This window comes from Embiotoca jacksoni, unplaced genomic scaffold (assembly GCF_022577435.1).
Source record: "Embiotoca jacksoni isolate LCO1_2020_lvr unplaced genomic scaffold, fEmbJac1.0.p SCAF_6, whole genome shotgun sequence".
NCBI classification, from domain to species: domain Eukaryota; kingdom Metazoa; phylum Chordata; class Actinopteri; family Embiotocidae; genus Embiotoca; species Embiotoca jacksoni.
Genome location: NW_027185414.1, coordinates 2,691,121 through 2,718,251, shown reverse-complemented (window position 1 = coordinate 2,718,251; position 27,131 = coordinate 2,691,121). Strand labels below are relative to the sequence as shown.

The 27,131-nt window shown below is 43.0% G+C and overlaps 1 protein-coding gene across 2 annotated transcripts in view; it reads left to right on the top strand.

Annotated features, from left to right (window-relative positions):
- Window positions 1-25,112, top strand: part of adamts18 (ADAM metallopeptidase with thrombospondin type 1 motif, 18) — a 62,959-nt gene extending 37,847 nt beyond the window's left edge. For both annotated transcript variants that reach the window (XM_069174399.1, XM_069174398.1), the window contains 8 exons: window positions 7,446-7,566; window positions 8,911-9,037; window positions 15,194-15,398; window positions 17,774-17,968; window positions 20,863-20,933; window positions 21,115-21,280; window positions 22,987-23,185; window positions 24,208-25,112. In XM_069174399.1, coding sequence (XP_069030500.1) covers window positions 7,446-7,566; window positions 8,911-9,037; window positions 15,194-15,398; window positions 17,774-17,968; window positions 20,863-20,933; window positions 21,115-21,280; window positions 22,987-23,185; window positions 24,208-24,323 — 1,200 coding nt within the window. In that variant the 3' untranslated portion in view covers window positions 24,324-25,112. The remainder of the gene's footprint in view (window positions 1-7,445; window positions 7,567-8,910; window positions 9,038-15,193; window positions 15,399-17,773; window positions 17,969-20,862; window positions 20,934-21,114; window positions 21,281-22,986; window positions 23,186-24,207) is intronic.
- The last annotated feature ends 2,019 nt before the right edge of the window (window positions 25,113-27,131 follow it).

Below are 27,131 nucleotides of genomic sequence, written 5' to 3'. Positions count from 1 at the left end.
AGAAAGAGCACAAAGCAAAATTTTGCCTTGTTTTGTTTGCACAGATTTGACAGCTGGAGTGCACTTTGTGTTTATAGGCCTCGTGCTTATGTATGAACTGTACAGATAGTTGTAGATCATTAAAATTCCTGCGCGGTCAGTCAGTAGTTTCTAATTGGGAAAATATGTGTTTTTGTAATTTGGATGGACTGGTCCTTAAAGCCTCACCAGAATGACAGGGGAATAATTCAGACATCACAGAGCGAGTTGTGACACAATTAGTCGAACTCAGCCTTTGTGCCACTTTCACTATTCAGATCAGTCTCCCATGGCACAGGCTCGCCCCTTGTTTAGAAGCAGGACAGCTTCTTGGTACTTCCAGCCCCAGCGTAAACACAGTCACATGTTCACCTCCATGTACACACACTCAAAGCCATGGACCCTGTGGCCACTGACCTCAAAAGTGCTTTGTTGCAGCCATGTGATATGAGGCTAACAGAGCGCGTAAAATCCTCCTGTCAACTGCCCCTTTAGAGGCAGAGATGAGGAGTAAAAAAAATCAGATGGGTGCTTGGAGTGAGATGTTCTGCACAGTATAGCAGATGAATTATGGGCTGATGGTACTTTTTTTTCTTCCTTTTTGCATCACGTTTGCAATCAGTTGTGTGTTAGAAACCAGAGCTTCGAGGTGGAGTGCGAGTCTTCACCTGTCCTCCAGCTGCAAAACGTGATGCTGGACAGGCGTATCCGTCCGACAGAAAAACTAATATCCAACAAGTAGCCGAGTCATCCAAAGGTTTAAGTGAATGCTGTTGGGATGTGTGGGATGTTCTTCTGACCTAACTTTGTCAGCAAAAGCAATTATTTTCTCTTGACCTCTGAGCCCTGGCTGTGAAAACAGAAGTGGAAACCAGGTGAAGAGGAGACAGTTATTTTTTTCCCTCCGTTATGGTTGAAGTGATATTCATGTAAAAGCTTGTCTGCCCTCAGTCCCTTCGGCTACTGAAATACTGTGGTTAAAGCAGGAATGACTGGCCTGTAAATGCAGGAGGAATACCAGTATGATATTTCCAAAGGGCCTGGTTGGTCACTTGTTTGTTTGGCCATCAGGAAGCATCTGAGTGTTTATGTAGCTATTTCAGAAAAGAGGCTTCGGTCTGTGGGCAGTTTTGCAGAGTCAAGGTTGTAGTTGGCATTTGAAAAGCAGCACATTATTGTCCTTCTGCAAAATTAATGCTTGCAGAAATGCAGGGATGCATGCATAGATTTGATATGTATTTCTTAGCAGCTTTGACCATAATTTTGTAATTTTTTAGGATAATTCTTATTTCTAGCCATGTTAGGGGCCTTAACAAATAGCAGTGCTGGACTGTTTGATTGAATACCACTTTGTTCCAGGCTGAAAAATCTCAAATCTGAATAGATTGCCATGAAACTTGGTACAGATAGCATGGTGCTCAAAAGGACAGATCCAACTTACTTTGGTTATTTCCCCGACTTCTTCTGTAGAACCACCAGCAGACCAGTGTATTCACTTATTGATAGAATTATCTCATTGCCACAACATTTTGTACAGACATTCATGGTTGCCAGACTCTGCCCCAGTATTTGGGTTTATGATCAGATACCTGCAAAACTAGTGAAATTTGTGTTTGGCAAGAACAATTGGGGAGACACTAATGCCGATATGCAGTGGACCGCATAACACAGAAGCAAACCCAGAAGCCAGAAAACATTTTTTGTCTCGAGCCATCTTTGAATGCACCAGCTAGTTCTGCTTAATACAGCAATGGTGTAGAGCAGGCTTATTCAAGCTCCGACCGGCGTGTCGGATGTGACCGGTTTGAAATGTTCTATGGCTGTCTGGATACTGTTTCACTGTTTTCACCTTTAACAAACATGGCTATAAACTTGCTATAAGCACCACATGTCTGCTTGGAATTGTATTCATAGTATAATAAATATGTTAATCTTGCATTTTGCTTTCTGACATTCATAACGTGAAAGGGATGCACGTCAGTAGTTTACATATATGGTAGCAATCACACATAGCTCAAAGCGCCTCTGTTCCAAAGTTCATTCTCTCAGAGCCAGTTCCACGGCTGGAGGCTCCTACCAGCAACGGTCACAGTGAGCAGCTGTGTCGTGTTGCTGCTCCATTCCAGGAAGAGAGACTGTATTGTTCTGGCCTGTCCTGCTCCCTGTGATCACCTTACAGTTGTTCTCATCTACATTTTGCAGATGAAATCATAATTTTAGCACTAAATTTTTCACTCCATCATTTGACAGAATGAACAGTACTGGTTCATGAGAGCAGCCATGCTTAGTTGGCATGGGGATGGCAGACATCAAATGTAGTCACGAAGCAGCTCGCCCAGCTGGAAACATGCATTCAGTTTGCTATAGAACAACTGAACAATATTAGAAGAGCAGCTGCTGAATTGTTTCGAGCGGAGACTGGAAGCTGCAACAGAGCACAGCTGGAATTTGACACGTCGTCTTTTTGCTGATGATGACATTGTTATTGGCAAAGTAACTGCTGAGAATTGGCAGCGCGGCCATGTTGCTGTTGACCGGGTGAAGTTCAGGTTGTTTGGAAAGTAAATAGAAAGCAAACTGTAAAATCGCACGTCATATAATGTAAATATCCATCATGGTTTACATACTGACTTCCTGCTTCAACTGTGGCTTACTCACTGTAGCTGTGTGGGCACTGTTGTCCTGTGCAATGGGAGGATTATTACAGACATTTTGGGTGCACTTACTTTCAGTTCTGCCTTCAAATCAAGTGGTTTAGATAATCTGGTAACGGTCTTAACTGTTGCCTTGTGTACAACCGTTCTATCTTAACCTACTTCTCTTTTACAGATGTGTTCCCAGATCTACCCACTACATTTGGTTGCCTATAATGTTATCATAACCAAAGGAAAACATGGCCAATAATATACCAATAATTATTGTGTTGTAATAACCTGAAATAGTCCTTTAAAGAAAGGACTTTGCACAGTCTGACCTGTCTGTGTCCCAGCCATACATCTGTCCAGCAGAGCACTCAGCGGTAGCATGCGGCTGATCTGCAGATGACATGAGCATAATCTCTATAAGTATGTCCTGTAATTACTAAAAGGAGAAAGAGGCTGATAGAGAAGGAATGGTAGAGAGAGAGAGAGAGAGAGAGAGAGAGAGAGAGAGAGAGGAGAGAGAGAGAGAGAGAGAGAGAGAGAGAGAGAGAGGAGGGAGAGTGAGATTAAAAGATTAAGAATTCTGCAATTGAACTCTTTGGATGTGAGGAGTTAAGGTCAGGGCACAGTGACTTTAACTGCAAATGAAAAGAGCCAAATGAAGGAAAGAGAGCTTTTTTCTTCTTTTTTTTCCAGTGCAGTTCTTCATCTGTGTCACACATTCTACCTAACTGGCGCTGTGACAGAAAAACTGAGAGAGCGCATGGGGGAGGATGTAAGCACAGATCACTTGCAGACCCTTACTCGGCTCCAAACACTTGAAAGAAAAACAAATGTTGAGGAGTGTGAGCGTAAACTGTGACAAGGTCCTCACATCTGCACAGCTGCTCAGCTGGTATGGAGCAGGAGGGGAAGGAGGAGGGTATAGAAGTATCTCACAAGATGAGGAGGAGGAGGAGGAGGAGGAGGAGGAGGGAACAGACATAACATATGGCTGCTTCCGGAGGTCTCAGCGGACACCGAGTAGGATTATTTTCCTCCGGAATTGACATTCTTGCGGTATGGCGAGGCAAGGTCATGCCAGTCCAGGGCAAAGCTTTGTGAGACTATCTGCGTCTGCCACGTCGTAATTCATCATCCTCTCATCTGACTTGATGAGTGGTGTGGTCGTCGGGTTGCGTAAACCGAGACACTCTGTGGTCTTTTGTTGCCCTGTGGGAAGATAGACTCACATCAATCATGCAAATTAAAGATATTTGTAGCCATGATGAAAAACATTCAGAAGCCAATAATGAATGTTTCTCCAACTTAGAAGAGGATAATTCAAGTTGGAGGTCTCAATGCTGTGTTAAATCATGTTGTTTTATTGCCCACCAATCACATTTGTATTTTTGTACCTGGATTGCGTTATTATTTTAACACTATTTGTGTTAAATTTAAAGCATTTTTTGGCGGTCGAGAGAAGAATTTGTTTCACCGTGCTATCGGGCTGCCACAGCATTTTCATGTTGTGATGTGTTTTTAATCCAAAATTTAGCCTGATATCATGAGGAGGCGAGATCAGCTCTTTTGGGTGCCACTGGCTCTCCAAGTAAAACTCCTGTTCGTTTTTCACATAGACGATTTATAATCGGAGCACTTCTACGTCTTGGATGGGCACCGAATTTTCCTCTCTGACTTGTCAGAACAAAAGATTAAAATGTACTTTCAAAAATATATGGTTCTTGGACAAAAAGTACATAAAAATAGTAATGTGAAACGTTAACAACAACTTCCAACATGCATTTTGGCAAGGAACACGCAATTAGAGCTTAAAACTCTGTTGGGTGTGCCGCTAACGATGAGAGGAAACTATCAATCTCCAACTTCAATGCATTTACATTTGAGTTCAGTACCAATTTTGGATAAATTTAACACGTCTATGGTGCCATTTTTAAATTCCATCTGCAACCACGAAACATTCGAAGCTCACTACAGCTCTGATTAATTCATCTGACGAGCTTTTTCTCCACAGCAACGGCACTCAAATCTCATGGCTATTGTCGTATTTGGAGTCAAAAAAAGAGAAAAGATTTCTCAGAAACTACGTTGTAAAAAACCCAAACTTTTGGGAAAGTAATAGTAGCTGGTAGAATCTTCTGTGTAGCATCTGAAGTTGGGTTCAGTCCTAATTGCATGTAAACTCACTTGGTGAGTTGTATTGTCAGTCCAGATAATGCTCCTTTATTTGCCAGCTGTAGAACTTGGGTCGAATTTGATGTTTTGTGACTAAATCAAGGCTGTGATTTGCTGCTGCTGTTAGTTTGCTTTGACGACTAAGGAATTCACAAGACCAGTGTGAGTTCTGTCCATGAAGTGGGAACAAGCATGAAGTCATTGTTGCTATTTGCTGATTGAAGGGGGTTGTGGATTTTGGTTTGCAGTGGGATATTTTCCTTTGTACTTACTGGTGTAGTTGTCAGTCAGAGGATGAGCTTTGGCTGCAGTCGTCCCAGACTGAAGAACTGGAGAGAAGACAGGTTTGGATGTGTCTGAAATTATTGTTTGAAAGAAAGCGTCTCTACGGGCAGACAATGCTAATGCTGTGGTTGGTTGGGTGTATTCAACATTGTGGATGGCTTAAGAAAGAGAGATCATTTATATAGAAGGCTTCAATGCTCCGAGGACAGTAGGTCTTCTATTTGGGGGATTATAAAAAAAACAACCTGCCCAGTGTTGTTTTTATAGCTGCTGGTTGTTTGGTGAAGGGGCAGAGCTATTGCTGAGAGTTGGTTTGCCTGGATAAGTTTAAAAGTCTCAGTGTGGTGAGTGGTCGCAGTTGTATAATGGCAGTGAGTTAGGGGGGGGGGGCATCATGTAGAGAGGAGGATCATCATCCGAGTAAATGTTGATGAAGGCTTCAGTTTGTGCTCCCCCCCCCAAATAGAAATACAAAATGAATTTGCATCACTAGCCGCCACTGATTATCAGCCTGATTTAAGAAAAAAAAAATGAAGTACAATTTTGGTTTTGGTGATGTGATCATGCTTGATGGTGCGAACCAAATCAAAGGAACTTGTTTCTGCTTAGCTCTCAAATTTACATATAATTCAGTGCAGATTCATGTGCACAACAGGTTTCCATCCAGCATCCAAACCTCATACAGTTAACCTCAAGCTTTTGCTAAGTTTTAAACACCAACCCAACAGAGTAGTTTGGCACCGTGGTACCATTCCTTTAGAGTTATGAGTTAAGGAGTTCCTTATTTGCTTCCATGAACAGTGTGTTCCAGCTACTGCTGCTGCTGTAAGTACAGCTATTATTGGCGAGTGGACCAACTTATCAGTCCAAACGACAATAACTAACTTCCCATTGTTTTTAGAACTTGTAGCGCGGCGTGCCTCGGTGCCTTTCTCCTCATGCATCATGCGTCTTTGCTCCATGTTTCTCCCTCAGTTGGAAATCCTGCCCTGTTGGATTATACTGAATGCATGTGAATTTGCCTCTGTCACCATATCCACTTATACTATACCTCTATGCAGATGTGTTTTTCTGACATTAGACCGCTCCAAATGTCCTTTTGTCTCCTGTCGGGCATTGTGCCGACTTTAGACACAGATCAGTTAACAAGCATTCGAGGATGATTGGTTGAGTCAGCGTGGAAGCGCTCCAGGACTGTTGAATGTGGATCAAACCCAAGAGGTGCTTGGCTTTCTGAGTTGGATGGTTGATGGTAGATTCCTTCATACTTCAGGATATACCCCAAAGAAAATACACTTGTCAAAGCTCATTACTGCAGACACTGATGGACTGATATGTTTGTCAGGCATTGGAATGGATGTTGACAGTTAAGACAATTTGCCAAATGGATTGGGGATTAATTCCCACCCAACCTGAAATAAACCATGGTGGGCTGCAAAAGAAACATAGCTATACTAAACACAACAAATCCAGTGCAGTGTTTGGAAATGGTTTATAATGACACCCTGTGATCTGACTATATAAATGCGGCCTCAAACAAAGCTCTTCTCCATGGCAGTGTATCCTGACGGGGTTGTTGTAATGATAGCCTGTAATGGGTATGTCTGCTTTCATTCATCCGGTATTATCTGCTTGACTTGAATGTCCAAATAAATCTCCCGTACAGAAAAGGTAACTCAGAATCACCGGCCAGTATAAAAAAGGATCTGGTTAAAGAAAAAAAGGTAACTCACAAAATAAAATGGAAATTACCCCTCATGTGTGCACGGCCCTGTCCCAGTGAAATCATCTCGTAATAGTGTGGTCAGCCAGTTTGGACTAGAGGCGGTAAAAACGTTTCTAAAGCCTTTTTGTTAGTAGAAGCTCAAGGGACCTTGAGTGAGTGAAATAGGCCACCATGTCACTCGTGGTCGTACGTTTAGTCTCTTAAAATTTAAAAAAAGAATTGACTTTTTCGACAGTACACAGTCAGCATTCTACTCTCAGGGTTCTACCAATCAGTACACAAATGAGGGAATACACGGGTCGAATGCTTAAAAGATTGATTATTTTCAAAATTTTTCACTTTTCTTAGTTCAGTTCAGTAATTCTAAATCCCCTGATTTACAGTATGAGTGTTAAGTTTAAAAATCGAGGGGGGAACTAAAGGTTGCTGGTTGGAATCCTTCAAGCAGCTGGTAAAAAGCGGTTGTGGTGGTTGACTTCCCGTTTGATAGATTAGAAATCCTGATGGAAACAGGGTGAATCCCACTTTCCCCTGATGAATAGACAAACTATATTCATAATGCTGACACCTCTCTGACTGACTGTTTTCTTGTCTGACAGATCCTCCTGCAGGGAAAGAACCCTGGAGTGGTGTGGGAGTACACTCTGCCTCGCACTGAGAGGAAACCCGACTTCGGCTGGGGCGTGGTGCGTTCGGACTGCTCTGCTCCCTGTGCTGGAGGTGAGACTCTTTCTAATTCTCTTTCTACTAGTATTTTATGGTGTAGATAAGTGAGAAAGTTCTGACCTCAGAGTGGGAAAATCCACCTGAACATCTGTCAAACTGCAGAATTTAGTAGGAAAGTGGAAGGTTTTTGAAAGCTGAGAGAAGTCCGTCTGACATGACTTGAATTGGGAGTGTTTGTGGTGAAGGAAAGGTGCTTGCTCTGAAAATAGCCAGACTTGGTTTTGCCTGTACTAGTTTGGTAGCTGTGTTAAATGATAAAATCAGTGTACATTAAAACATGTAGAAATGCAGTGTACAATTATTATCAACCTCCTAAGCTCCATTCCGACCCTGTGTTGGTTGATATGGATGATGACGAGGTTGTTTTTCACTTTTCTGTATTGTGACTGCAGAGATAAAGCACATTTTCTGGGGTGGCCATGTTTCACTGTTTGTGAACGCTCTTAACCAGGAAATGGGACATTCCCAAATGGGAACTTTCCCAAAGCCTAGCTGCCTGCACGCACGATTCATTTTTCTATATGATGCAAAGGCCTACATGAAATGGCTTTTTACTCATCCACACGTTGAAGTTGTGTGCATCTCTTGTTTAGCCCTTTCAAAGCCAAAAACACAAGAATTAATTGAACATTGTGTCTTAATAAATTTTTCCATCCACTGGTGAGGATGCTGACCTTTTGCCTTGGACATGTAGCGTTATCCTCACTCTGTACCACCAAGTGCCTTCTTAAGTCCACTTTTACAAAATCCTAATTTTTAAAATCAACTCATAGAGCTAAATTCAATTTGCTTCATTAGGAAACTGATGATTGCCAACTAAACCTTTACCTTGTTTCAAAAACTACTAAGAATGGACAATTTAGTAAATTTGAACCCTGTCAACTGCATAAGAGCCATGCAAAGATGGAAAGCTTGACAGGCATATCAACAGTAACTATGGACAAACATAGGTAGAAAGTGCACATGCGATATATGTGATCAAATAAGTGTGTATATTGGATAGAAAGGTGTGTAGATGTGTTTTTGTGTTGTGTACAGTTACCATCTGCTACAGTGAGTTCCAGGAAGTGTGTTGAGGCTAATGAAAAGCACCTTTGTCAACTGAGAACTTCAGTCTCACAGATATGCCGCCCTGTTCACTTGTCTGTGGAAGGCTGTGTGTGTGTTTGGGCTTGTTTTTATATCCCAGTGGGGACTGTAACCTGAATGCAGACTAACCCATGGGGACATGTGGCACTGTGGAGACAAAATCTATGCTGCAGGTATGAACACTGAAGATGTCAAATTACCTGCAAGATCTACATCAATTCTCTCTTTCTCTCCCTCTCTCTTCAACAGGTCGCATCTCGACCAAGGCGATCTGTCTGCAGGACCAGAAGGTTCAGGTCAACTCCACCATGTGTAATCCCCACACCAGGCCGACACTGGGCTCCCATCTCTGCAACACACAGCCCTGCCCTGCATAGTAAGTGTGGCTGTGTGTGTGTGTGTGTGTGTGTGTGTGTGTGTGTGTGTGTGTGTGTGTGTGTGTGTGTGTGTGTGTGTGTGGGTCAGGCCATTTCTCTGTGTGGGCTATGTGTCTCTATGTTGCTAAATGTTCAGGAACCTACGGCCACACACACACACACACACACACACACACACACACACACACACACACACACACACACACACACACACACAGACACAGACAGGCACAGACAGACACAGACAGGCACAGACAGACACACTATGTGGTGTGGTTGAACAGTCCAGAGGTTGCTTGTGGTCCATTTGCTGTGGCCAGCCAGTACTCTGCTCAGCCTGTATGTGTCCTCTCTGTCCTTCTCTCTTCTCTGCCTACTCTCTAATTTTCATTCTCAATTTTCCTTTTTTTGAGACGACATAAAATCCCTCAACATCTCGTGTCCTTTTGAGTTACATGCAGTAAGTAAAGACTGAAGGGTTTTTGTCCATCGGACTGTCCAGTGCTCACGTGACATAATTATGAAGTGTCTGATTTATTGTATGTGCTGTTGATCTTCATTCTACTATTAACACGCAGACAGTGTAGTTTACCAAGTGAGTCCCAACCATTAGATCATCCAGGGCCTAATCATTTAGAATATGCAGAAGTGCTGTATTTCTGTATTTACTGTCATAGACACTTTTAAGCACACTTCACTTGCGTGTTGGCTCTCCCCACCATCGAGGTCACAATGAAAAAAGCACAAGTTTACATTCTCTACATCCAATATGATAGCAATCACAGAATGTGAAGTACTTTGATTTTTAAAATGCATTCTGAGATTTGTTAGGCTAAATATCCATTTAATAAACACAATTTACTAATGTTTGGCAGAAAATGTATATCTGTCAGTGAAGAGAAGGCTTTGAAACAACTCTTAGACAATGACGTAGAAAGATCAAATTAAAAGTAAACAACATTTTCAAGTGAATACGTAAAATATCAACATTTCTATTTGTGTTTGTTTCTAATTAGCAAATGTTAGCATCCTAACATGTCGAACTAAGATAAAGGTGAATATTTTACGACCTCAAATATTTCTTGGATAGGTTTTGTTTTAAGAATTTCGATTGTGACCTTCACCAGGAATTCTACAATCCTGACTAGGGCCTTTTATTAGTCTATCCACTACAGGTAAGGCTAAACCAAGAAGTAAATAGACAACCCAGTATAGCACCAAAAACCACGTGGTTAGGTTGAGGAAAATATCATGTTTCGGGTTAAAATAAATAATCGTACATTAGCAACGTTCCCTAAGTTACTTAAAAATACATTACGCAAGTTAAATATGTTACGTTACGTCAGTAACTTACTTAAGTTACAAAAGTTAACACATCCATGTTGACTTTTGCTTGCTCACATGTAGCAGTCCCGTGTTTGTTCCATCCAACCACCCCTGACTAAGACTTCATCTCTCGTTGTGCTTTGGTCATACATGCGTGTACTTCTCACGCTTAGGCAAGGCAGAGCGTGAAACTGACACGGTATCCTCTAGAGCACTGGCGAGTGTATTACACGCTTTAACGTGGTTTCGGGCTGAATTAGAGAATGATGTTTTGAAGTCTAGAATAGACCTTTCACCTTAGGTGACCTTGAGAATAAGTATAACAGAGAAACATAAAGAACGACAAGGCTAAACACAAGAAAGACAACATCACAGGCTGCTCAGATTGTTTGTTGCTTAGCATGCATATATCATCACTCATATATTCTCAGCCCAAAGCTTCCTCTATTTCTCAGTGGCAAAATCACGCTCATGTTTTTTTCTCCTTTGTCTAGACACATATTCACACACAGACACACACACACACTCAATGACATGCATTTTTAAAGGAGACTGCATTCAGGGACCATTGCAGCAAGCAGAGGAGGAAACCAGGCGAAAGTGCAGTGGAGTGACAAGTCGAAACAGCACTGAATAAATGGCCTCTCTTCGACAGTATGTAGGCCTTTGGCTGAGGGGACTGGAGATAGCTTGATTTACAACACCGCTCCAAAGAATAGGCAGGGAACCGTGTCTTGGGTTCAGAGAGAGTACACACACACACACACACACACACACACACACACACACACACACACACATGGAGGCAGCATGTACACGTATAGTTAATATACGCAAACATTTTCCCAATCCATGATGCTGAAATCATGTATTTTGGTTTCAAACCATGACAAAAATAATGGAAATACAAGCTGTATGTGTTTGATGTTAATGATGTTGTCAAGTTTGTTCACCATTAGCCATGCTGCAACAAGTCTGGACTGAACTTTCTCCTGTGTCAGGGGATGAACAAGCCAGGCAGCTATCGGTTACACCTCCAACATACAGCCTCTGTTTCGCACTAAGTTTCCCACCACTCGAGAGGACATTTCCTGCCCCTAATCTTTGGCATACCGTTTCTCTTATCTTGGCGAAAGGTATTAAACAGCGCTGTTGTGTATCCTGACCTCCCCTCTTTGTTTGAGTAAAGAAAATGGTATTGTCCAGACAAATACATATCAGCGTGGTTGTCCATTCAGGAACATAAAGCAGTTGGACACCCGTGGGTCTCACTGTGTACAGTTGCTGACACCTTTTTCTCAGCTGGTTGTGTGTTTGGGCCAATTCATGGGCACTGCACAGGAAGAAAGTTGAGTTGAGTGAGCAGCATGAAAGCTTGAATGACTGCATTAAGACCTACAGGATGTATGGGTACGCATTCAAGAGCCAAGCAGAGAAAAGAAAAATTGACAATGAGGTGGGATGCATGTGCGCTGTGAGTGTGTGTGTGTGTGTGTGTGTGTGTGTGTGTGTGTGTGTGTGTGTGTCTGACAGGAGGGGGAATGTAAAAGTGCCTGTTTATCTCCGTGGCGTGTATCTCGGGTGTTGACAGGCCTATCCATGTTTTATTGTGCAGAGACGGCGGGATTCCCTTGGGGCCCGGCCAGTCTAGCCATGCAGAGCCAGTCAACCCCCCCCCCCCCCCCCCCCCCCCCCCCCCCCCACACACACACACACACACACACACACCTTCACTCTCATCTACCCCCTTTTGCTTGGAACCACATTGCCGGGATGCTGGACGGTAGTGTTGCAGCGTTTTCTGAACATAAAACAGAGATGCTGGGAGAATTTTAAGACGTCAGTTCAATCATATGGCCCGGCTTGCAGTTAGGTTGAGATATGCTCATATATTTATTCTTCTCTCTTTCTGTAGTTCTTTTCTGTTTTGAAATTATTTTACTCTTTCTTGGCGATCACAGTCATTTCAGTCAAGTTGGGGATTTCTGTGTGCATGCCGTCACCAGGGGTTACAGGTCTGCTGTTATGAGCTATCACTATGGAAGCCCCAAAAAAAACAAGGGTGAACATTGTGTGTGGAGCATTGCTATAACAGCTTTGAAAACAACATGTAACATTTCAGGATATGAACATTGTGATGACATGTAAGTTAAAAACCTGAAACTTCTGCCCTAGAATTTGAGGGAAACATGGCAAACTGGTGGTTTTTTTTCTGAAAGGGGTCAGCCAGGATAGCCTGGTGCGAACCCGAACCAAATTTTACTCTGTGAATATGGGTAAGCCACACTCCGTAGGGAATCATATGCAGTGGTTCCATCTCACTGGGCGTAGACCTCCGGTTTTGGGTTGGGGCATGAATTTTTCATATTCGAAGAGTCATTATAATCTTACAAAATTGACTGGTACATGCGATTTTCCTTCTTCCTTATTTCCCCTGTTTTTACCGGCGCCTGGTTGTAATGCATTCTGCCGTCAGAAGGTGGCAGCAATGTGCTGCCTGCCAGCCGTATTAAATAACATAGGGAAAAGAAGAACACGCTGCTTTCAGTGGTCCACAGCTTTGCAGGTAAAACTATCCCGGTATTAGACGATTAAAAATCAAATAGTTCAAGGCAAATTTTGAATAGTAGTTTTGCTTGAAATGCCCATCCCTACTCCGGTTACCAATCTGCTTGCGCCGAAACCGGACGGCACTCTGCCACCGCTGCAACTACATACCGTGTCCACCAAAAGATTTTTTCCTGAGTACAGCATATTTTTTGGGGGATTGTTTTAATGAACTCCAGCAGCGTGACGAGGTGCTGAGCGTTTATTCTGCGCTGAACGCTGAACATTCGAACATTCGAACATTTTCAGGTCATTGGGAGTTGAAAAATATTAACGGTGCCCTCATCAGTCACCAGTCATCCAATCACAGTAAAGGAGGGGCGGGACAAAACAATTGACACTGGTCGCTGATTGGTCCATCCTTCAGTGTGGCTGTGCAAATGCTAATTCTAGCCAATTTACCAGACTGTATTCACAGGGAATAAAACTGGAGCTGTGAGCGAGCATGCACAATAACAGGGCCCTGAAACTCAAGCTAAATGGAACTAAGCACTTGCTCATTTTTAATTTGCACCTGTACTTTACCTTCTGACATGTTAAAATGTCTGGACAGGTCTATTCTGGGATGCTGAGAAACTTTCACTGAGTGAAACAGTAGCATTAGCAAATATCAACATTACAACGAACTAAAACTGGATGACCATATTGGAGTGAAGATTGTGAGAAAAACAAATACAAGTAGAGGGACACAGTAGACAGGATATTTTTTGCAAAGAAAGCCCACACTGAACCACATAAATGTAGTACCTTGCATTTAAAAAAAAAAAAAAATCCTAATTAGCCAGGAATCTTGGTTAATATTAGTACAGTAACCTGTTCAGCAGAGGTGGTCTTTATGGTCTATACTTAGACAGAGAAACTTAAGAAAGCCTCTGGCTTCCAATCAAACTCAATATTAGGGTTAGAATGAATGTTCATTCATTGGTGGTACCGGGTCTGCAGCCATACGAGTACTTGGAAATGCATAGTTGAGCATCCCAGAACCTCCCTTGCAGCTTTGCACTCTTACTACCTCAAAATGTGTCAGCCATTGAAACATTTTAGAGATACAAATTAGAGCTGGGTCAGTGGTGGTTTGTAGCGAAACTGAGTGGTACTTCAGCCACTTTTTCCCAATGATATATTGTTATTTATAAGCCAGGGAAAACAGAGGGGGAAAAAAAAAAAAAGCTAACAGTCCACAAGCCAAAAATTCCAACCCGATGCTTTCGGGTCCCAATGGTTCACATCTTTCCTGTTTCCAAATTGCAGTTTAGTCAAGCAGCTTCATTTGTCTGCGGCATTTGAAAGAGAATGAAAGCATTTTTCCTCCCCTGAAGCAGGTCGGCGGTGTGGAGGAACGCTTTTTGCGGCAGCGTGTCGCCTCAGAATTGGATGGAGCCATCTGCCCATCTCTCCATCTCCCTCTTCGAAGCCTGTGGTTGTCAGGCCACTCATTTCACTGAAATCTCCCCTCTTCAGCCGCGATGCCAAGACAGAAGCTATTTTAGAAGCAGCCGTAGGCTTTTCATCAGCAGGGTTTCAAAGACAAGGGAAAGGACAGAACACTGGACAAAAAGCAGAGAGATTAGAAATGAGATGATGAGGGCAGAGAAGACGGGGGAGAAAAGAAGTGAAAGGGGAAAACAAGAGACGGCAAAGGAGAAGAAAAAAGTCCATACCTTGTATGTTGCATATTGCGGTGGGCCTTGGAAACCTTGGAAAGCTGTTATGGAGAGTTGTATATACAATATGGTTTTTATGTTTACTTTCAGAAAATAATAGGGTAGAGATGGATGGAAGTGGGGGGGCCATAAGAACATATATTCATGACTGTGTATTTTCTTTTTCTGTACTTAACTACCAATTTGTGACATAGATGAATTTGTACAACTTTCATGAGCAGCAGTTCTATATTTTAGTGAATCGTCAAGACTTTTAGGTACAACGGGGCTCGACCTCTGTTTGGAGTTTTGAACCGCCCAATAATAAGTGTTTTTCTGACTCACTGGTGATTGAGGAGGTAATTTAGGTTTTTTGGGCCTAAAATAACTAGAGTTTGAACCAGTGGTTGGGTGTCCTGATTAGGAGCTCCGTCATATGGTTGGTTTCCTGATAACAGAGGCTGAGTTCAGCCTGTATGTGCAATTAACCCGTTTTTTCAATCACTTGGTCCTTTCATCGTCACCGTCTTTTACTGATGACGGATGCAAACCCTCCATATTTCATATCTCCCTCCACAGCTGGGCGACAGGAGACTGGGGGCCCTGCAGCCGCTCATGTGGAGGAGGTCAACAGACCCGGACGCTGCGCTGCCTGAGGAAGGTGACCTACCAGAGGGAGGAGGTGGTGGCGCACTCCCTGTGCCCCGTCATCTCGCCGGCCCAGGTCCAGCCCTGCCACACCCAGGCCTGCCCGCCGGAGTGGAGCACTGGATCCTGGTCACAGGTGGGTTCGTGGCAGCATCGGTCGGTCCGCTGCTTCAGTCCAGGATGGACTGCTGTGAGATTTTGTACAGATATTCCTGATCTACTGAGGATAAATCCCAATGACTTTGATTATCCTCTAACTTTTCCTTTATTGCCACCATTTGGTTGACATCTATGGTTTTTGGTAAAATATTTTCACAACAGCAGAATGGATTTCCCTGACATTTGGTACTGGTTGGTTCATGCTCCCCAAAGGATGAACTGTAATAGCTTTGCATTGTCGTTAGTGTCGTCATATTGAAGCACACCGGTACGATGCCCCATCATTTTTGTTCTCCAAGTGAGTAAATGAAATATTCGCAGTTCTCGTTAGTCCTGTACTGTTTGCGTTATTAGGGTTACTGGATCCCGCATTAACAAAGTTTCTGTATGTTTCAAAGTAAAAACTTCCTAGTGTGTCAGCAAACAGAAACCCTCAATTTGTCAACAATACTTTTATCGTGAAACATCTGCAGGACGTGGTGACTGAAAGAAATCATGCAATCACACTTTAAGTGAGTAGTCCGGAGAACAGTTGGAAATCAGGATAATATTTTTGTTAAATTAAAGTATAATAATAAAAGCATATTATATAAATGACTGACTCTTGTATGTACATTTACAATCACAGTGGTTAGAAAACCTCAGAAATGAACCACAACTTCACAGTGTGAGCCCCTGTGTGTGTGCTGGTGTGCGTGGGTCACTCTGGTACTTCACTAAACAGTAGTACATCCCTGGTCATAGCATTCACAGTGACTTGTGCGCGGCCCATATCAGGACCCTGAAACTGAAGGTCAAAATTAATGTTATTATTTACTCCGGGGTTTTTTGCTACGATGAAAAGTGCTAAAGGGTTGTTGTTACCTTTTTACTTCTTTTTAAAGTGAGTTTAAAAGAAAAACATTGTTCTATTATGCCGGGATACTGTAGCTCTGTCTTTTTTATGTCTGTTAACTCACTTGTTTCACTGTCAGGTTATGATCTCTGTCATTGTTTCATATTTTGGCTAAAGGCATGTAGGCCATCACCAGCCTTAGGTTAAAACACAGTGATGTGTTCAGTGCCTAAGTGTAGATACACACACTCACACACACTTTGAATTTCCCACGTGAGCTGTCAGACGTTTCACTCACGATAAAACAAAGTCTCTGCTGCCCTCTGTTGGACATGTAGAGGACACTGGAAGAAAATGACAGAATTTATAGCGTGCCACTTGTCTGAATAAAAATAAGATACTTTTCAGGAATATCGAATTGTTATGATTTTTATGATTTCATTGCAGTCACAAAAACACGGTTTCTCTCTTACAGTGTCTAAATTAACATACTCAAAATTAACTCTGCATATTTCAACCAAATACACCAATGAATCACATAAGAGTCACACAAAAGTGGTCAGAAATGATCAATGTCTGTCTTACAATGGTCCTGAATTAGTTCTTAAATGCGCATGGATTTGTTTTTCAAAGCCAACACTTAATTAATCCTTTTTAATCCTCTGGCTATTAACCAAGTATGACTTTAAGGGTGTTGTCTGGTTCCTCTTTAACTGCAGTGCACCACACATCAGACTGAGCCTTTCTTTGCTCATGTCGCTCTATACAATATTAATAGCCTGGCATCAGATCAGATGCTTCGTCAAACATTCTGGAGTGATCAGCCGGCGTGACCCGCACAGCTCGGGACATTCAGCTGTCATTCAGTCATCTCTCTTCAGGACACTCGGACTGTTTCGCAGCACCAGTCCAAGTTCAGTTGGCGGTCACACAGAGACGAGGCCGCGTCTCTGAAAATATCAATCACAGCTTTCAGTGACAAGAGGACAACTGAGATGTGTGCGCTTGTGTACGGAGATGCACAGATGTGTGTGTGTCTTTTGTCTGGTAAATTGATGCAGTGTTGTCAAATAAACTGCCCCGACGGCTGTGACCGTCAGTCCCAGCGGAGCAGTTTGACTCTGTTGTCCACCAATGTGCAGTTCACGGCGAGTTTACAGCAGCACTGTCTGCTGCTGCTGGACACTTTGATAGGTTGGAGTCACATTCATCCCAGAGTTATTGGTTTATTGTGTTTAACGATAGGCCATAATGTGCTGCCATCAAGCCTGTGACCTTCTGTTTGCCTGTCCACCATGTGCTGAGTTACAAATGTATTGACAGAGTCTGTGCCTGGGATTTAACCTCTGTTGATGTGGCTTAAACGTGAAGTTGAAGGTTAAAACAGTTATAGAAGACTATAAGTTTCAGCGTATGTGCAAGCGAGGATGATTGTCTGGTTAAATCGTTGCCTACTGACTATCCGGAGGATAATCTGTGTCTTTGACTTCTTTTCCTTCCTCCCTGTCTGCTCTCAGTGCTCCAAGTCCTGCGGCCGTGGGCTCAGGAAACGGAGCGTGTTCTGCCGCAGCACCGATCCGGGGGCCAAGGCGGTGGTGGTGCCTGACAGCATGTGCAGACAGCACCACAGACCCAAAGCCCAAGAGACCTGCATCCTGCGGCGCTGCCCCAAGAACGAGAGGCTGCAGTGGACCCCGACTCCCTGGGGAGAGGTGAGGAGAAAAGGAAACATGAAACTCCTGGAAAGTGTAATCGAATTTTGAGGAAAGCGCTTCTTTTTTGGGTCCATTTTGTTGCTTAGTGGTGTGTTTGTCTCATTCCAAATGCAGAAAACTTTACATTGAAACGTTCACCCTCTAAAGTGTGGCTTGCATCTATATGCTGTAAAACATCGGGAGTACACGTCAAGCTTTGATGTCTGTCCCTCAGAATTAAGAATACAAAAGGCCTCATTCTGGCGCTCCCATATTTCAAAGAACATTTAACAATCATACAGGGAGAAATCCATCACAGAACAGAGAGAGCACTTTCACAGCAAGCAGCCTCAATAGACTCGACTGCAATGCAACACGCTTCATCTGGAACTATCATTACTGCTCAGCTTCACATCCCTGCGCTGAGCGGGGTTCAAAATAATCCTGAAAAAAACACAAAGGGAACTGGGAGAGCTGGGGAAAAATAAATCACTGCATCTATTTCACAAAATAACCTGTCTGGGTGTAACTTTTTTTGCAGGATGGAAACGTGTCCCGTAGATTAAAATAGCAAAATAATTTGTCTTCTTCAGCCTCTTATCAAGCAAAAAGAGGTTTTTCCACTTTTTCTTTTTTACCATTATGAATTGGTTGCCAGTTAAATACCTTTTTTTGTCATGGTGGCAGCAATACCCTGCTGTAATAATCAGACATTTATAGTCAAAGTGAGTAATTGACTAATTGGACTAATCATGGTAATGGAGGTAATCATTAATTGTGGCCTGAAAAGCAGCTGTCAGTGCACAACACTTGATGTCATGTATAATGTATTCATAATAGGCAGGGCAAGTGTGTGAAATACAGGAGGTCAGCAAATGAATATTTAATGTTTGAATATTGACAGTGTACATGCAACTGACAGAGCTGCTGGCATCGATCCCAGATAGTTCTGCAAAGCATAATTAATACGCTTCAAATGTTACATTCTGAACTCTGCTCCTCCTCCATATTATATTGAAACGCCTCATTCAAGTCTTATGTCCTGATTTCGCCAGCAGAAAATACATTTTTTAAGTCATAAAAACAGTTTTTTTTTTGTTTGCTCGCGGACTGCTATCACTGTATAAACTGTGAATGTTTTCAGAACAGCTCACCGGTGTCAGAGAAGCTGCCCGGGTCAGCCTAGGTCAGGTTTGAAGCTGAGTTAAAGATAATCACAGGTCTGTTCCGAAGCTCTAACACAGCAGGTTTGCAAAACTGGAGTTACATTTTTTTTTTAGCTTGTTGAAATATTTTCAATGAGAGCTTTTTTGCTGCATTCAGGTGTACGGGATGAAAAATTGTGTACGTTAACGTGTGGCTGATTAAACCATTTTACCAAGCCGTGTATAAAACGTCAGAAGGCTTTTAATATGACAGTTTGTTTACAGCTCAGCTGGGAGAAGCGGCAGCAGTAATGTATCTTTAGACAGTCCAGACTCAGGGACTGCCCAATTCAACACCCGGGCTGTCAACAACCTCATACTGAGTCTGAGACAACGCATTAAAATACTTCACTGTTGGTTTGATACTCTGCAGTATCTCTTTCGCTCTCCTGTTTGTCTCCTCACATCCACCCTTCTGCTACAGTCATAAATCACAAACTTCATCAGTGAATAAGACCCTTTTTCAATCACCCACTGTGGAATGCTGGTGTTTCTTAGCCCACCCCAAGAGTTTGACCACGTTTCCCCTTCAGAGAAGTGGTTTAGAGACACTACTGAAAGCAGTACCAGACAGCCTTCTTTTAACAGGACTTTTGCTGACTGGAGTCTTGTGTTCTTTATTTAGAAAATGATGAAGCTGCTTCTCAATCTTTCACATAACAAAGCCTAATGTGTCGATCTTCTGATTGTGTTTTCACTTCTGATGGTGCTTTGAATACAACTGATTGAGTTTCCATAGTGTTTTTTTTTTTTTTTTGAGTGATATCCACTGTCTGCTTAGAAATCTGAGAAAGTCACTCTTCGCTCAGGACAACAATTTGACCTCAGACCCTTTGTTCTGATGCCATGTTTTCCACTCTGGCAGTGTTACTTAGTCAGCAAAGTCTTGCAGTAAACTTGAGGCACAGCCATATTTATAACAGGTGAACAACAGCTGCAAGTTGGTTTACTTGAACAAGCCTCTGATGAATTGATCAAAGGAACTTAAGGAAATCAACCCTTTTGTATAAAAGTTAACATTGCCACAAACTTGCTAGAAATCTTGCTAGACGTCCTAGAAATATATTTCTTTATTATTTAATTTTTACATTTTTTTTATTCTAATGTTTTAAAATGTTTCTAATCAACAAACTTTCTGTTTATTTTCACATTTACATGAAAACATGACTGATTTCCTGTGTGGTCTCAGCCTTTTGGACCCTGCTGCATCACTCACACTTTTAGAGTGTGTTCATAGCTTTGCCCAGCAAATCTTGCCAGATTACAAATTATGAAGGGTTCCGTGCAAACAAATTATACTGTTAGATAACATACTCCATTGACAATTTGCTTACGATGTGCTGGCTCGCTCCAAAGCTAATTAGCATCGTAAAAACATGGAGGAGTTTCATACATTTGTGAAGAATCCGATTTCTACCAAAAAAAATAATCTAAGGTTTATGAATCTGCGCAAATATCAAAGTTTGGATTCAGTGTTTGTGGCAAAGAAGAGTGAATTCTTACCAGCCTTGCTGCTTTAAATCCCTCTCACATTGTCTTCTCATCATATATGTATAATACTCAGTAAAGCCTACCGTATATTATTTTGGCTCCATTACGAAAACAATAATCTTGTGGTGTGCTGCTGCAGGAACCCTTCACATCACTTCCACACACTCGCAGAGTTCATTTTCTAAAATCGTGCCTCCTGCCTGCACTCTGTTTCAGTGCTCCAGGTCTTGCGGCTCAGGCATCCAGAAGAGAGAGCTTCGCTGTGGGGAGAGAGACTCACGGGGAGGGTATGTGCCCTCGGCTACACACCAACGCATCCCTCACACTTTGATAGATCTGCACAGATACTTGAGACCACGCTGTGTCATCTGTGTACCATCCTCTGAGTCCGAATTTCAATGTTTTCAAAATGGGAAGCTCTGTAGGAAACAGTCATTTTGAGCACACAGCATGGCCTCTCTCATACAGGTATGTGGAGTTCCCAATACGGAGGTGCCGGAATATGGCCAAACCTTTGATGGATCTTCAGCAGAGCTGTAACCGAGGTCCGTGTCCTGAGCTCCCTCGGGTGGTCCCTGGCAGAACCACCTCCGGCGCTGTGGTGATCGGCTGGTACTCCTCTCCCTGGCAGCAGGTACATTTGATCGCGCTTCGATCCAAAACTGTTCATGAGAGACTTTTAGTGCTACATGTGTCTTCCAGCTGAAAGCTTTCCAGCTTGGAGGTTTTCTCCTACATGTGACACAACATGATTATATCTATGATGTGTTCAAATCAAACTGGGAAGAGCTGCAAAGACTCATCTCATATTCAGACTCAGGTCAGGGCGTAGTGGGATTTTGGAGGTTGAGCAAAATCATCCCAATTTGTGATCAGTAGCTTCTAAGCTTAAATCCCATTCAGACTGACACAGGTTGAACACATGTTGATGGTCCATGAGGTGCAATCCAAAAGTTCAGAGGCCACTCCTGTTGCTCACAATCAGAGAACAGCACACTGATGCCCGTGGAGCAGGTGGAAGCAACAACTTTGGTGAGGAAGGATTCCAAGTTACGACGCTTGTTCAACACCAGCACCTGAGTTACACCACTGGTATATATGCATTTGTGATTTCAACATGGACCTGAAACTGAAAGTGCCCAATGTTTTCCCTCAGATGCCTCAGAAAGCCCATTATGGTGCTGCACAACGTTCGTGTGCAACAGGAACAGTTCCTAGACTTTTAGATCAGACCTCCGACAGGTGTGGGTCACCTCCCCTCAGCCAGCCGGCCTCCACCGGGGTTGGACGCACGTTGATTTTAGCATGAATTTGAATCTGATTGGTTGTGTTGTGATGCATGTGAGGCTGACATAAATACAACTTTTTATGGATCAATTAGCTTCAACTTTTATTCGAGTAATATTTCATATGTTGCTCAAACAAAGAACATAGATCCTGTTAAAACGATGGTTTGCCTGGGGAAGCTTCACATTGTTGGCTGTTCACAGTAGGTTCATTCCTCAGAGCACAACAAGTGACAGCTAGCAGGGCAGTGAAATGCCTTAGAGGGTTACAAATTTGAGCAGCGTCAACCACTTCGGTACACACGAGGCTCACAAACATATGCACACCTGCTCAGTGTAAGGGATTCTCACGTTTTATTTTTTTTTTTCCACCTCACCATATCTCTCCATTGATTTTGGTTTACCAGGCTCTCCTCTCGGGGAGGCTCTGGCATGAAGAAGGCATCATTAATGTCTGGGTCAGAAGTCTGATCAGCACAATACATGAGGCCATGACTGGCTCCACTGTTCCTACATCTCTGTAGCATCAGAGGCAGACTGTGCAGTGTAGGTGGTGTAAACTCACAGATGTAGCGCTGTTGTTAGCCAACGTGGGAACACTGGCTACGAGGAACGGCCCTTAGATGAAATCCAAAAGCTCCACTCGCCTTTTGGAGGAAGGTTGTGTAGGCAATGTGTTACATCATCTATTATGCAAAAAGTCTTAAGGGCAACCTCTTATAGCACAGTATCTTATTCTGCTTGATGTGGAGCTTGTGATTCCTGTGTGTTTCCACAGAGAACATATCTCCTGACAGCTTGCTGGAGGGCGAGTACATGCTGGTTGGGATGTTTGTTTTCTTCATCTGTTCTTTGTCTCTGCATAGACTTTCCCTCCATCCTCTCCCCTCCCTCCTCCGCTCCCTTTATGACGACTGCTTTTTTACTCCGTTCACTTCAAAGTTTCATCTCGTCCTATTTATATCTCCGCACCCCCCTCTCATTCCTCTCCTTCTCATTCTGCCTTTCCTTTTGTTTGTGTCTCTCTGCCGTCTCTCTGCTGTCTCCGTCTCAGTGCTCGGTGTCCTGCGGTGGAGGGGTCCAGACTCGATCCATCCAGTGTCTCCGGCAAGGTCGCCCCGCGGCGGGCTGTCTGCCCCACCAGAGGCCTGTCACTTCCAGGGCGTGCAACACACACTTCTGCGCTGCCGCTCCCCCGGCTCCGGCACAACGCCCTGGAAGCCGGGTCACAGCTGCTGGACCGACACTGAAAGGTAAATTCTTCTGGGGGAAATAAGCAAATGTATCCAGCTTCATTTAATGATAGCCATGAAATCAAACTACTGTGTGGAGTTTAATTTTCCCTGATTCCTCAGCTGTGAATCGTGACTCTTCATAGTTCAATGGCAAGCAGGTGAAGTGACTTCAGCGTGTTTGCGTTCTGCATATGTCGACTTGTCCGGCCAGCTGATGTTTAGCCTAGATGTCGCTGTCGGGATGGTAATGTTCTCGGTCCTCAGAAGATGAATCCTACCGACATAAGCACACCCAATAGACTGACTTTGTTTGTGAAATATCTGAGCAACTATTGGACAGATTGTAATAAAGTTTGGTCCTGACATTTATAAAACAAATTTAATACTTAATTTCATGACCAACTACCCCAGTGTATTTTGCGCTAAGTGATAATTTGCAAATACAAGCATGCTACTGTGTTAAACGAAGGCGGTAAACAGTTTAGCGCTTTAGCATGCTCATTCACAAAACTGTTCACCGTGTAGGCGTTGGCATTGTGAGCATATTAGCATGCTGGCATTCACATTTAGCTCAAAATATCACTGTGTGCCTAGTATGGCTGAAATGATTAGTTGTTTAGATGATCAACAGAAAACAAAATTCCGTCTGCAGTGAATTTTTTGGTATTCATTTCATTTCATCTTAAGTTAAATATCTTTGGGGTTAAGATCGTTGGTCAACCAGTATAAACTCTGAGAGCTCTCTAAGCTGAACAATGAATCAGTCCAGACCATCATCAGAATCAGAATCAGCTTTATTGGCCGGGTATGTTTACACACACAAGGAATTTGACTGTGGTTGTAACTTGCTCTCTCAATGCACAAACATAAAAACAGGCATAAATAGATATATATACATGTAAAAAAAAACATACATACACCTAAACAATGGAGCAATTGCACCTCGTGGAAATGGTGATGATGCAACTGAGTATAGTGCAAATAGTGCAGTGTCATGAGTTGCAGCTAGTTTAAACTGTCCCTTGTTGTTTTCCCTGCAGATGAACTCTGTGTGGACCACTTCAGCTGGTGTCACTTGGTTCCCCAACACGGCGTTTGTAACCACAAGTTCTACGGCCAGCAGTGCTGCAAGTCCTGCTCCAGCAAGAGGCCGTAGACCTCCGACACCTGTGAGTGTGTGCGGCACCCGGCCCCTGAAGGAAGCACCGCCACGTTCGGGGGCGATCACTCACAACACGCAGGACTGTGCTCAACTGTGTGTGTTTTCTTCCTGGAGTACTTGACTAATGCGTTTTGTAAAGAAGTAAAAAGAGAGAATACGTGGACTCAGTTAAAGAAGGCAATGTGGCGGCTGATGCTCTTCTGCCAAAGCGGTTTCATCAGGTCACTGATCACATTGGAACTGGAAAGAACAAATCCCATCTGAAGACTTGTTGATGTAATATATATATGATGTCATTTTGTTGAGTATTTTCCTTTTTGAAACCTCTGAACATAGAAAGCCATCAGGAGAACAGGAAAGGACAATAGTGTTTTTAGCTTGCCTATATGTTGTATATTTAAAGGCGTTGGGCTTCATACGCCTTTATTTAAGTTATTATGGGTCATAATATATGATTTTACATTTTGTCAATTGTACAGTGGATCTGTGACATGTTGTTTTTCTGTGTTTGGATATACCGCAGGTTTGTGCCAGTCACCCTTGATTCCACGTGATGAGATTTTAGATGAGGCGTTAGTAATCAGTGATCTGCACTTCTCCTTCACACGTTATCCGCTTGTCATGTTTACTACTGCTGAGTCACACCGGGACACACTTTTCCTGTGCATTCCGTTCATGTTGACGCTATGAAAACATGCCTATCCGTGTATGTAAAACATTTTATTCAGCTGCGTTGTAAGTGGTTGTTTTTATCTCTCCTGTATCGTTATGGTAAATAACTTGACCACCTATCTGTCTTTTTTCCTCGTCCTTGTGTTCTCTCTATCGATCGCAGCCACAATGAGGTGAATCATGAGCGAGGCCGTCTGCAGGCCTGAGGGAGAGGAGAGGAGAGGAGAGGAGGGTGAAGAGGGAGAGAAGAGGATGATTGCCGGGTGAGCGTGGGTGCAGTCTAGATAGTAAGAGGTTTTGCTTGTTGAGAGAGAACAGTGTAGGTGTGTTCTCTACAGAAGTCTGGTCACAGTGCAGAGATTTGGCAGGTGGAGCTCGAGATAAGAGGTGACGCACTCGCGTTCGGTTTGATGTCGGTGAGCTCACGAAACAGCAGGATCTGGTTTGAAGGCACAGACGCAGACGTGTGTCCTGCACCCTGATCAGGTGAAACAAATGAGGAAGATCATTTCACATTAAGCTCCTCATTTTGAACCCCGAAGCTCTCCCAGTCAGCCCTGAACCAGTTGAAGGTCAAAAGACGTAGTTGAGTCGACATCTCAGAAACTATTTAAATTGCTTTATTTAAGTGTTGTGCACGCAACATTTAAATTAACTCATTGAAATGCTGTTGGAAAAGGTTATATATACAAGTATTCAACCTTGATAGAGGATGAAAGGCGGTTGGGTTAGTTTGGTTGAGGTGAACCATTATAGCTCAAATTCTATGAAATATACCAAACAAAATAGCAAATGAGATTGAAATGACCTTATATTTTGTCAGCTTTACTGATCTGGTTCACTGTGACATCACTGATCAGCACAATTAGCTGTTTCCATTAAAAAAAAAAAAAAAAAAAGCTCACCTGTGCACTTCCTGCCCAACACCACAACGCAGTTCACAAAGTTAGCGAACAGCTGGTGGACATAGTGAAGCATTTTGCCAAATAAAAGATGGATACTTTTCTCCTGCGTTAAACCAGCAAAAATTCATGTTTTGGCCACTTGAGGGCAACCCACTGTGATGCCACCCATTGATTTGTGAACCACGAAGCCTCGACTGCAGCATTTTGGCATTCGCCGTCTTGTATTTTGGAGCCAGGAATGGTCAATTTGGACAAGCTGGTAAGACGCTAGCTCGGTGCACCTCAGGCATATCAGTCAAACTAGACGCGCCCCCAAACATACCTCTCTTTAGGCCCAATGTCCAATTGATAAAGGATATGTGTTTATTAAGGATCAGAAGGAGTGAATTTAACTAATGACATCATCATGAAATTCTTGACTTGGTATTTCATCAGACAAGTTGACACTTTTTGAACGGGAGTCTATGTGGCCAGAGGTCGTTGGGAGCCTGCCCCTAGTGGCCCTCAGTGGGTTTGTACTTTATGGCACTTTGGCACTGTCTTTACTTTTCAGACCCAGAGACAACATCCATTTTAATATACAGTCTTTGGCGTATTCACATTTAATACTGTACATCAATGGAGCAACACGTCATGTCCTTTTAGCTCCAGTTTGCTCTCCACCATCTCCTGACACACGAATGGGGATTTTGAATTGCTCACTGCTCCACCACCAGCTGTCTTCCATGTAGCGCACGATAATAACAATGTTCAGCTGAAAACACCAATCAGAGCTGTGAGAGCAACTGAAAATATTAAAGCTTCAGGTTGCAAAAGCAAAACAAATTCTTTCAATAGGCTAAAATGCTCCACAGAGCTGATGCGAACTGCAGTTTGCTGATAAATTCCTTCAGTTTTATATCACTACAGAATACCCCGTTCACACTGAATAGGCTCCTCCATTTTTGGTGGAGAAAACTGATGGTGCCGCTTCAACGTTTTGTATCCTAATCTGTCTTGCCCTCCCCATGAACTCTGATCATAACGCCCATTTAGGCACTACCTGCCCATTATTTCTCTGGCCACTCAGTGGGAATCTGCTTGCACTATTATTGGCCTCTTGGCAACTTTAGACATTTGACAACTTTTTGCCCCCCCTCAAAACTTTCATCACTAGAAGCGTGCTGAGATTTATGCCAGCAAACAGTGTTTTTCTTACGGTGATTATGCCACCCTTTCTCACACT